Below are 12449 nucleotides of genomic sequence, written 5' to 3'. Positions count from 1 at the left end.
TAACACACTTTAATGTATTACACAATATTGTGCATAATTCAAATGCTCTTTTTGTGTGTCTTTGTATAGGCCCAGAAAAATGCCTTGTTGGAGGAACGTGTTCAGGTTCTACAGCAGCAGAATGAGGACCTTAAGGCGAGAATAGACCTGAACCTTGCCACGTCCAGGTCTCTACACATCTGTACACTAAAGATCATTGAAAGACTCAACATGTGCTAAATGATTATTCAGACCTTCAAATAATTGTATTGGTTTAAAACTCCTGCAAACACACATACATGGGGTTGATTAAAATTTGCACTTTGTATCTATGAGCTGTGTAAGAAAAAAATTGATGGGGCATGCTGTTATAGGACCAAAGGAACTTTATTTATTTTCCTATAACAGCATTTACCAAAATGTTTTATTCCTCATATACCACAGCAGTTTTCCAACACTAACAATTTTTTATTTTTTTAAAGATTGACACTGACTACATTTTATCAGACTACTGTTGTGTTTAATGTCGTGTAATGTCCACAAAACAAGTTAGTTCCTGTTATCACTTGCGTTATAGCAGCCTCTCTTTTTCTCTCTCTTTCAAAGTTAGTAAGACCAAGAAAAATGCAGCTTATCATGTTACATAGAAAGTGCAAAGTCCTCCATCCTAAAGAATTTCCCATGTCAGAAAAGTTACAGCTTTATTTCTGACTGTTACAAAACGCTGACACTGGAGACGCCTTCTAAAACGTAAATATCTCCTTACAGAAAATTTCATCATATCCAAGATCATACACACATCAGTTTATGTGGCGTGCCTGCTGCACAAGTCCCTGTACAAGTTGTTACTGTCAAAATCAATGTAATTTGTGATTTACCTACTGTCAGAGCTGCTGTTATAGAAAATTATCAGAATTTGCAAAATCAACAATTCAGCATGCTGTGGTACAAAGGCAGATAGTAGTGGATATAGAATTATCTAGTGGCAGTAACTGTGGCTTCAAATGGTAGATAAATGAAAGCCTTTGGTATATTAGTTACATTATTATCTTGCATGTAGTTTGCGTCAGGCTAATCATTTTCCTCATTCTCTCAGGCAACTGTCGGAGGAGAACGCTAACCTGCAGGAGTACGTGGAGAAGGAGAGTAATGAGAAAAAGCGACTGAGTCGCACAAACGAGGAGCTGCTCTGGCGCCTGCAGACGGGCGAATTGAGCCCACGCATGTCACCCAACCAGTCGCCACTCCATCGACCTTCTCCAGGCCCTGGCTCACCATCCCACCTCCCACCCTTTCCTAGATGAACCACACCATCTTTCTTTCATTTTCTTCCTCTCTCTGTCTTTTCATCAATTTCATTTCAACTGTACCCTCTTTTATCAGGCGTAAGTGCAAGCAGACACTTAAGGTGCTTTCTGGAGTGATATAGACTGTATCAGTTGGGCTGTATGTTCTGTAAATGGGTGCTGATAACTAGGTTATCTCAGGAGGCTCAGGAGGACCGTGTCTGAATTCAAACCCCTAAACCCTCTATAAATCTGTCTTACACATTTTAATTCTGGATGAACAAATGGGACTCTGTAATACATTTTCAGTATAACAGAACAGACAAACCATTAGTTTGTTCATTTTAACAAATTTTTAATGATCATCATCATATAAACATGAACACAGCCAGTTTTGAGCTGCAGATTTTTCTACCCTACTTGTATCATGCATAATGAAGTACTGACTACCACTGGCATGCTTTGCAAATTGGCAGATTTAATTAGTTTCTATGGTGCCTGTATGTCAAGCTTTGACTAGCATTTGCAGCTTAGATAGGATAAACAGTCAAAATGAAAGCATAAACAAGATACAGGATTCCTATAGTTAATTATTCATTCATTCATCTCCAGTAAGTGCTTTATCCTGGTCAGGGTCACTTGTGGATCCAGATCCTATCCTGGGAACACTGGGCATGAGGCGGGAATACAGCCTGTATGGGACATCAGTCCATTACAGGGCACCATCCACACACATTCACACACTCATTCACACCTAGGGACACTTTAGAGTAGACAACTCACTTATCCACATGTTCTTTGGTAGGTGGTTGGAAACCGGAGAACCCTGCCACAAAGAACATGCACAGAAACAACCAGAATGGTTTCTGAACATTTAGAACCACTAAGCAACAACTTACTCGGCACTATCCACCCCCACCCCCACCCCCACCCCTCTCCAACCCCCACCACCACCCCTTCCTTAATCATTTCTTTAATGAGGGATTAATAATAAATAATAAAATAAATACAACTAAGCAAGAACTATAATATATTGTTACATAAAGAGCAGTTTCTATTCTTTTCACACCACAAGGGGGCCCTCTGGAACTTCCTGATGCATAAACGATAGAAATGTGTGCTTTTTTGCATATCTACTTTAAAAATCATGCATTCCACTGGTGGTCTGGGGGCCCTAAGCAGCCACTTATACCACTTTTAACAAGAAACAGCCCAGGAAACTCTACACAGACAGTAACCCAAGCTCTGGATGAACCAGGGATCCTGGATACCTGTTGCGACACCGTACTGTCACCCATAGTAAATGATTATTCATCCAATTTCTTTGTAGAGTTATACACTAATCCAACACAGAACACATATTTAATATGGATATTTCTTCCCCTTCAAATATACTGTATAGTCCTCACTGTTTTAGCGATGAGAAAAAGAGTGACCATCACTGTCTTTATACAACCAAAGTAGTTCCTCATTCATTCTCAGTTTCCATAACATGTTATGGTTTTCATGAGCTCATTGTTTAAAAAGATATTAAACACAGATTGTCCATGGATATTGAGTGAGAAAAGTAAAATATTTTCAAAGGGTATTTACATTATGCTAATGTACTTCACTATCAGGCTGTTCTCAAGACTACTACCTTCTCAGTGCAAAAAAGATTCATGCCTTCATCTTCTGGTCAGCAATGTTTACAGAACTTCATGTCAGCCCTCATTCAGGAAAACGGCCACTGCTGGTCCTCTCATGGACTGTTTATATGCTGAACAAACCTCCTGCTACACAAGTCTTCCATTTAAACATAGATGTATTTATATACCTTATACCTGCTAAGGCAACACTGAAGAGATTTCATCATGAGCAGGAGAAAGACTTGGCTACATTGGAATGTTGCTAAGGTTACATAAAGCTATAGCAAGATAATACCATAGCCCTAGTACCACAATGTTAGCCCTTGAGCTGCAGTACATTATGGCAAAACTGCTAGCATGCTCAAATTTTCAGTGATGTACTTTTGTCTGTCAAACATGACATGCTGACAGTGTCAGGAAACTAAACGTTATTGTGTAACATTAAGTTTAAAAGTTAGCAAAGAAATCTGGATGTTTTGCTAGCATGGTAAGTACTTTAGCATTGTAATAGTTCACTTCTTCGTGTTAGCTGTGCTTCTGGTTAACCACGGAGACTTTCAGGATATACAAACTCAAAGCCATGATGCTTTTCCAAAAACAATTTCCAATCTTCATTTAGACTTTTTAATATTTGAGCATCAAATTCACATTTTCCACATTTTCTGTTTTTTCTTCTACACAAAAACACAAACCAGCTCACAAAGGGCTTAGTAACTAGCTGTTGAATCAGATAAGGAAGCATAAATCCCGGAAACTGAGACTGGGAACTAAAGGGTTATCAGTTAGCAAGATACATTAACCTTTCCATTGTCTGTGCTGCAATTCCAAACAAATGATACAAATGATAAATAATTAATTGAAAACTGGCTGCCACTAATGACTTATTTGAAATACCTGAACCTAAATGAGTGATGTACTTATACGAAAGCAAAGGTGGTAATGAGAAGGTAAAACATTTTACTCCTTTATGTTTTAAGTTAATTTATTATAAACATGAATGGTGTTATTTATTTGCAAATGTCAATATACAGTAAGTGTATTTATGTTTTCTATGATTACTGTAGGTTTTTACAGTACAATATTGTATTTCACTCAAGCAGACAATATCTCTGGTCAGTGTTTACTCATTTTTGGAAATCCTGCAAACCTCCAAAGCTAAAACAGCTTTTGTTGTCTCGTTCTCAGTGTTGAGCTCAGTATTTTTATTTTTGTATTGCATTTTGCATTATGTATCATTATCATTTATCCCAGTCACAAATTAATCTCAGGTTAAGAAGGTTCTTTTGAAGGGTCTTAAATTCTACAGATGTACAAATAGCAACAATATCTGTTTAACTCATCGTACAGCTTACACATTTCAAATGTATAAAATTGTTATGCATAAAATACAAAATCACCTGAGAACATCATATCAGGTAAACATACTGTGGGGAAATCGAGAGAGATTGAGAAATATTTATGATTTCATATTTGATCCATCTATATCAAACTTTGAAATTACATTGTATCCAGTTTTTCAGTAGCTTGTTTTATTTTGGTTACAATTTGTGTGTGTGTGTGTGTGTGTGTGTGTGTGAATCTCAGACATTTTCATTTTAATACTAAATTCTGAATGAAGAATTCATTCTCAGTTTCTGGGTCTTAATTTATGTTGTAAAATTGATGTTTGTTTTATCTGAAAAGAGAGCATGTCTTAAAGCTGTATTAAAGCTGTGATTTTGTTTTATTAAGCTGTTGTTGTAAACCAGGTAAGTATAGATTAGATTACAGTTTGCAGCTAGAATGTATTCAGAGAGATCTGTTTTGTATATATATTGCACTTTGGAAGTAACTATAAGTTCAAGAACATGGATCAGGCACTTTTAAAGGAATGACTGATTTACAGTTTACAAGAATCTTAAACTAACTAAGCCTATATGATAACAGCAGGCAGCAGCTATGTATGATCTAAATTCAATCAATGTATTGGTTTATAAATTAATAAATAAAAGAACACAGTACCATAGCATTGTATATTCAATTCAATTTTATTTATTTGTTGTTTTTTTTTTTTTAATTTAAAGCAGCTTTACAGAAATCCAGATATTTGTGTGATATTGCTTATATATGTAAATGTTTTGTATATAATCAAGTAATATGACACTTAGCATGAATACAGCATCTCAACAGAAAGGGATGAAGAAAAGACTGAATAGTCATTTGATACAATTTATTTATGCCAAATCTTATGTCATGTTACATATTAAGTTAATACATCATTATAAAACAAAGATATGCTTTTTAGTGTTTTTCTCTCTTTGTATTTTGTTTCCTAACTCTTTTTACACTTTGCATTTAATCATTTTTATCTCATTCATTTTCTCTTTGCATTTAAATCTAGCATATTTTCTCTGTAAAATGCTTTGTAGACTATTTTAAAAATGCTACATAAATAACATTTAAATAATTATTTATTATATAATACATGTTCATTATTAATAGTAATATTTTTCATACTATTTCTCATAGTTTAGGTAGTGGCATCCAAATGAGAATTACTTGAACATACTCATTTGAATAATCTTATGAAAATACACTACAGTAAAACATAAAACATAAAACTAATAATGAGGAAAACTTAGTAACATAATGCTGTTTTAAGAGCTATGAAGAAAGGACTATGTAAGAGAAAGTTGACCTTAAATATATTCAGAAGTGATTATAGGTTTGATTTAAACAATAAGACATGTCCAACTTGTCACTGCAGACTTATAATTTAACATTATTTATGCGATACAAAGTGCTGCAAGAGGTCAATGGGCAGGGGGAAGATGATGGTGGAGTTCCTCTCGGCTGAGATGGTGTTGAGTGTTTGGAGGTAGCGAAGCTGCAGAGCTGAAGGTGACTCAGCAATAACCAGAGAGGCCTCCTTTAAGGCCCGTGATGCATTCATCTCTCCCTCTGCTGCTATCACCTTCAAAAACACAAAACACAGGAGGACTGAAACATCATAATTTCATCATGCATCCAGAACACACTCCGATAGGTTTATAATTGTACATCCCATTTAGCATAATTAAAAGTTGACAGTGTTTGTTTATTGAGGACAAATGCAAAGATTACATAGTCGTATTGTGTACCGGGAGCTTTAACACTACTATTGTTTTACAGCCAATACCTTCTACATTATTCAGGTGTAGCTGTCAGGGAAGAAGGCAATAGAAACTTTAGCAGTACAGATCATCCTGCTGAGCATTTCCATAAAAACTTATCTCCACCATTATCATTATATTATCAAACTGCATATCATTCATGCATGAATGTACAGAGGGACAAAAGAAAAGAAGGAAGGAAGGATAGAAGGAAGGGGTTGCTCATGGGTTACGGATTTGGGATTTTTGGCCTGATCAGAAGGTTGTGAGCTTAAATCCCAGCACTGTCAAGCTGCCATGGTTGGGTTCTTGACCAAGACACTTAACCCTCATGTGCCCAGTTATATCCTGTCTCAATTTTAAGCTGCTTTGGAAAAAAAGCATCTGCCACATGAGCAAATGCAAGTCTGCTTGAGAATTTTGTAAAGTTTGCATATTTCAAGATTTATTTTAAAAAGTAGGAAAATGATCTACCAATAGAACAAAACATTTCAAACTTGAGTTTAGTACAAATGTGTAAAATTGGCTGATTTAATTTATGTTTAATATTTTTGTATGTGTTATGGAGAGGGCGGCCCACTATCCAAATAGATGAAGGATCAGAAATGAAAGAGCCGTAAACAATAAATAGTCGTAAACAAAACAAAACAGTCGTAAACGCGTGAGTGTCGCATTCCCTCGTCATGACTCTAATAAGCGTTCAGCGAGGACTATTCCTCACTGAACCGCGTTGCTTATATGTATACAGACATTGGAGAGCCTTAACACTGGTCCTGAACTTCAACAGAAACTTCTCTAAGCCTATTCTCAGAAATAAAGCTTTTGCTTCTCCACCAAACTACCTCGCATAGGAGGAAAACCTGCTCTGCTACTCAGCACAGACATCATAACTGCACGCCAACCACCAACACCCAGGGGTTTAAGTAGCAGCGTGCACAGGTGTCGTGCGCCTCTGCTGATTGCCTGCACAGGATTGAGGCACTATAAAGGACCGTGCAGGCGGCCGCGGATTTGCCTGAGAAGGCACCCGGGACGTTATAGTATGATAATGGTATAATAAGTAATACTAGATCCATTTTGCCTGCATGCAAAAATTTTCCACTGCTAACATTACTTTTGTAGGGTAGTCATCCAGAGCTATGAATAACTGAATCTTGTGCAAGTGTTGCAAAATAGGAATGGGAATTAATGTAGTTTCTCTTATTAGTTTTAAGAGTCATCCTGCCCTTCCAAAGCCTCGTGCACTCAGGCCTAATGATAAAACTCACCTTTGCACGAGCCTCTCTGGAGGCTTCAGCCTCAGCTGCCATGGCTCTCTGGAGCTGAAGAGGTAGTTTAACGTCTTTAATCTCCACTCGCTCCACCTTGATACCCCATGGATGTGTAGCTTCATCTAGGGCAAACTGCCAGTAAGAGATACCACACAGACATGAAGGGTAGTGTGGCCTGACTGCTGTCCATCAGATTTTAATCCAGACGTGTAATCAAATATTTGTATATGCAAACAAGGCATTTGTTAGCCATACTGTCATGCACCTGCTTAAGCCCTGTGCTCTATTCACAGCAAGGAGATCCATTGTAAATGTCTTTTTACATATCTACACATTTTAAATGTTGTATTTTTTTAATTTAAAAAAAAAAAATCAGAAACTACAGTCTCTAGTGTTTACTCAGCATGGTGGGAAAAATGTGAAGAATGATCATACTGGTTCAAGCTGACAGGAAGGATACGATAACTTAAATAACCACTCTTTACAACTGTGGTAAACATATCAAACCTTGTGATGGATGGGCTTCAGCAGCAGGAGACCACATTGGGTTCAACCCTAAACAGGAATCTGATAGTACAGTGGGGCACAGGCTTACTGAAACTAGACAGTTGAAGATTGGAAAATGTTCCTGTGCTAACTGTAGCCTCAGATTCCATTTCTGCCCACAGAAGTCACTAAGATCACATATTTTCCCCATTTCAATGTTTGATGTAAACCTTAACTGAAGATCTTCACCTGTATCTGCATGATTTTATGCATTGTGTTGCTACCACTTATTGGATGCCTTATTGGACAATTTCATGAAAGTACAGGCATACAGATGTTCCTATTAAAATGGCCAGTGAATATGGTTATACTGCTATAAAATCATAAGACATGGTCAGTGAGACATGTTATCCAAACCTGCATGCTATGGGAGATGCCCTCTCTGTCTGATAGCACTTCTGACAGGTTTTTAGTGCCCAGGACGTTCCTCAGTGTGGTCTGGGCCAGCAGGCGGGTTGCCTCATCAGCATTTCTCACATTAGCTACAGACAAGATGGGGTCATTGACCCGGAAGTAAACCACACCGTCTACAGACACTGTCACGGAATCCTTCGTCAGAATCTGTGCTCAGAGAAAAGATGCATGCTGTTTAGCAAGATAGATGCTGATCTAGACTGCAAATCTGAGACTGAATTATAGCCCAATGATTGTACCTCTTGAGGTGGAATTTCAAATGTCTTAGATCTCAAGTCCACCTTTGTAAAAGTATCAACACATGGCAACACGAAAAACATTCCTGCAGAACAGTGGAAACAAAAAAAATTAGAACTTGTTTGCTATTTTGCTATATTTGCTATTCCACATACTCTGACTTACAGTGTATGAAGCGTCAGATAGTAATAAATTACTTAGAAATTAGAACTTCGTTAAATTTTTAAAAGATTCATTAAATGATGAGCACCATTTCAAAACCTGAAGGTGCTGTTATACCTGGTCCTTTTGGTTTCCTGTCAATGATGCGACCCAAACGAAAGATCACAGCTCTCTCATACTCCTGGACAAGCTGAAATAGGAGGCAGAAATAACATTTAGAAAATTATTACTTTTACCCAATTTTCTCTCAATTTCATAATTGCCAATGTTTTGCCTATTATCTAGACCCCCCATCTCATCCGTCTATCAGGGTGATGGTGCATCCAAAATGTGTGAAGCCACCTCAACTTTCGAAAGGTAATTCAAAAGCTATCTTCCCACACAGAGAGCAGAGCCAGTTGTGCTCTCTTGGACTCCAGACTACAGATGGTGGTGTAATCATTGAGATTCCAACATTTAGAAAATTACAGTTATCAGGAATTATAATCGCTTAATAGCGATAGCTATCAATAGCCTGTAACTTAAATCTTAGATCTTAAACATACCTTGATGCACATGAATATGGTGATCGGAAACAGTGCTATGGTGAAAATGATAGAGATGAAGATTAAAATCCAGCCACAGAAACCCAAAGAACGAGGGCTGTCATCTGATGAGGAGAGAAAGTGACTTTAAAATTGTGTCATGACAGTTTTTTTTTCCTTCAGACTGCCAGGAATCACAATTAACAATTAAGGACATGGTCTACACTCCTAAAGCCATTGCTATACTGTTGCTATGGTTCAGTAAACTAATTTCTTGGGTTGAGTGGTAAAATCCTGAGCTTGTGCAATTTTATTCAGCTGTCTAACTGAGATGTGGAAATTAAAACTTGAAATAAAAAAGCTTGGATGTTACAGTATTGAGTTCTGCTTCATAGTGGACTGCTTCATGCATGGTTATAATGTTAGGCATAGTATCACAGACTATATCCTCTGCTTCACTGGCACATCTAAAAATGATCCTCCTTCCAAGTGACCACTATGTAACATTATAAATTGTGCAGGCAGGTTTTATATGATTTAGTGTTTTCATTTGTAAACCAGCACTGAATGGGTTACAGCATGTATACAGTCGAGGTAATCCCACTCCCTAAAGAATGCTGACAAATCCCATCCACTTCCTCAGTTATCATTTTTGTTTGTACCTGCCCAGTTTATTTTCTAAAAATTTTTGTTTCAATTTCAAAAATATAAATAAGTTATTACAGAAACCACAGAGACACTGACCACAGACCCTGACGAAACTGAGATATTCAATATAATTACTAGCCAGAGACCCTCTACATGAGAAAAAGTCTGTAATTATCCACAAATGTTTCAGTGGGTGTGGAACCTCTTACCACGAAAACGCAAACCATTTTACAAACTAGGGGAAACACTAACATATCTGATTAGAGGAAACGGTGCATAGACCTACATTTTTGACCATCCTGGTTTTATCAAATAGCAGTATTAATTCTGTATGGTAATGGACTACTAAACTATCCTGGGTCTCAGACAGCTTCCCAGGTTGTCCCATCGTGAGCCTAATGAAACTATTGTGCATATATAATGAAATATAAGATCTGGATGTACATAAATAATGATGATGATGATGATGTACGAAATGGCTACATAAATGAATGAGGTATTGAAGTCCTATGTCCAAAACTTGTTAGTACATCTGAAGCATATTTCATGGAAACTTAAGAAGCAAAGTCTTTCTTGGTAGAGATTTACACTGTGGACTAACACATTTTGCCTTATAGGCATGTCCTGTAAACTGCTGTTTTCTTAATAAATACACAGTACATGCTGCAATCAGTAAAATCTTATGATTCCCCATAGTCTTTCCCTACAGAAAATACTGCACTAGGCATTAGTAATTCTATTTACAAAGCATGACCATGCAAGTTTCACAGACCTCACACAGCAGAAAAGGTTACTCTTTTTTTGTTTACGTTTAATTTCCATTCTAAAGTTAGACTAAAGTTCTCCCTCTCTATTATTAATGAGCTACTGGAGAAAAACAGACACCTCAATTCCTTGTATATCACAGAAGTACCCTCAGATTAATCATTTTCATATAGATATATGTTTATATATATATATATATACCTTTCATAATAGATATTACGCTTTCAGATTTTCTGTCCATTGTTTCCCTGTTGATCTTGTTTTTGTTCATCATATCCAGAGAAGTCATTCTGTTTTGTTGGGAGCTGGTGGCATTGTGTGTAAGAGGAAACGTCACTCTGGGGGCTTTTAATGCTGTCATGAAAAGGGTGGGGCTTATATCTTAGCAACTAGTGCATCACGTGACTCACACACAGACACTCAAGCAGGCTGTGGTACTGGGTGGATCTAAAATGTTTTAGCCCATTATATAATGGACAAAATACAGACTACTTATTGTATGCTGCTCTCAGTAAAGCTTTCAAGATCAATAAGGGATGACTTAAACAATAATAGTGATTACCACATGATTGTGTACTGAATGTCTGTCTTTGTGCCAATATTACATGAAATCATACTCATTGCTTATATCAAATTTTATTGAGTTATGCAATCCACAGAATAATATGCAAGTTGTTTCATAACCACTGGGGAAAAAAAGCAATGCGATTAATAAAATCAAGTTATGTGCCTTCTGTGAAATCTATGATCATACATGGCCAACTATTAGAGCTGCGTTCAAGGTCTCAGCATTGTCACAGTTGAACTGTAGATGTATGTCTGTGATCACCTTGTTTTCTGGCCGTTCTCTTAAAATGTTTCTGCACCATTCTTAGAGTGTTCATGAATGGAAATGGCACATTCACCAGCCAGTGAGCAGGGCAGGAGGATGTCTGGTGTGGAAGAATGAATGCAAATGGGGAGAAGGTCAATGGACAAAGTTGAGACACGTCAACTTTGTCTTTTGTTCATTACCTCCGCTTAATCTCACTGGGGTTTTACAAAATATGGCAGGGCTTCAGGTCTTAATTCTGTTATGGATTTTTGCCCGGTTTAGAGACAAAAAAAAAATTGCAGTAGGCTGGAGCAGCCAGCTCGTATTTGTAAGCTGAGACAAATGATCTAACTCCTATATCTCCTATGATCTGCAATGCAAATAAGTTAGTCTAACATTTAACTTAACTTTAACTTAAATTAACTAAATAATTGCCTTATAATACTTAGATAAGAAATAAAGATATTATCAAAACAGAGATTCTCTGCTTTTCTTTGATTGCCGACCCCAGTAGGGCTAGTGTAGTTCTGCTTAATGCTTTCTGGCCGTTTTGCTTAGTTGCATGTGTAACAGATTTACTAAAGGGTCTAAACATTTATTTATTTATTTATTTATTTATTTATTTATTTTAATTATCAACTGATTACTTCGACCCTGAATCTGACTGGCTAATTGTATTTCACATTTCAGGTTTTTCCTATCTTATTTTAAATTATTTTAATGCTTATACAAACCACATGCAAAGATAATCTTTCAATACTACTACTACTACTACTACTAATAATAATAATAATTATAATAATAATAATTATAATTTCTGTACAAATCCACATCTCATGGTCATAACACTACATATGCTTTCAGTTCTTATTACTTTGATATTCAATTAGTTATAATAATCAACTGTAATAATAATAAAAAAGCTATTGCCCTATAGCCAACAGCAAACTGCCTAGTTATACATTTAGAAAGTAATTAAAGGTCTCTAAAGAACTGTTTGGGTATCATTTGGCACTATGCTGTTTTCTCGAAGTTTAATAATGT

At 36.6% G+C, this 12449-nt stretch overlaps 2 protein-coding genes across 3 annotated transcripts in view; one reads left to right on the top strand and one right to left on the bottom strand.

Annotated features, from left to right (window-relative positions):
- mtus2b (microtubule associated tumor suppressor candidate 2b) overlaps nucleotides 1-4892 on the top strand; it is a 37065-nt gene extending 32173 nt beyond the window's left edge. For both annotated transcript variants that reach the window (XM_026935141.3, XM_034310912.2), the window contains 2 exons: nucleotides 70-167; nucleotides 1076-4892. In XM_026935141.3, coding sequence (XP_026790942.2) covers nucleotides 70-167; nucleotides 1076-1283 — 306 coding nt within the window. In that variant the 3' untranslated portion in view covers nucleotides 1284-4892. The remainder of the gene's footprint in view (nucleotides 1-69; nucleotides 168-1075) is intronic.
- A 61-nt stretch (nucleotides 4893-4953) lies between these two features.
- Nucleotides 4954-12056, bottom strand: stoml3a (stomatin (EPB72)-like 3a). The gene is made up of 7 exons (XM_026934636.3): nucleotides 10793-12056; nucleotides 9200-9303; nucleotides 8772-8844; nucleotides 8495-8577; nucleotides 8199-8402; nucleotides 7293-7427; nucleotides 4954-5846 (listed from the first exon to the last, which is right to left on the bottom strand). The coding sequence occupies exons 1-7, from the start codon at nucleotides 10950-10952 to the stop codon at nucleotides 5655-5657; spliced, it is 951 nt and encodes a 316-aa protein (XP_026790437.1). The 5' UTR covers nucleotides 10953-12056; the 3' UTR covers nucleotides 4954-5654.
- Between the last annotated feature and the right edge of the window lie 393 nt (nucleotides 12057-12449).

Source organism: Pangasianodon hypophthalmus, chromosome 14 (assembly GCF_027358585.1).
Source record: "Pangasianodon hypophthalmus isolate fPanHyp1 chromosome 14, fPanHyp1.pri, whole genome shotgun sequence".
Classification (NCBI taxonomy): domain Eukaryota; kingdom Metazoa; phylum Chordata; class Actinopteri; order Siluriformes; family Pangasiidae; genus Pangasianodon; species Pangasianodon hypophthalmus.
The sequence above is the reverse complement of the archived record's forward strand: the minus strand, read 5'-3'. Positions and strand labels throughout refer to the sequence as shown.

Coding starts and splice junctions, on each gene's coding strand:
- stoml3a (XM_026934636.3), bottom strand. CDS start 10,952: ATGACAGCATTAAAAGCCCCCAGAGTGACGTTTCCTCTTACACACAAT. Junction 9,304..10,792: donor CGTAATATCTATTATGAAAG/GTATATATATAT, acceptor TCTCCTCATCAG/ATGACAGCCCTCGTTCTTTG. Junction 8,845..9,199: donor CCATATTCATGTGCATCAAG/GTATGTTTAAGA, acceptor CTCCTATTTCAG/CTTGTCCAGGAGTATGAGAG.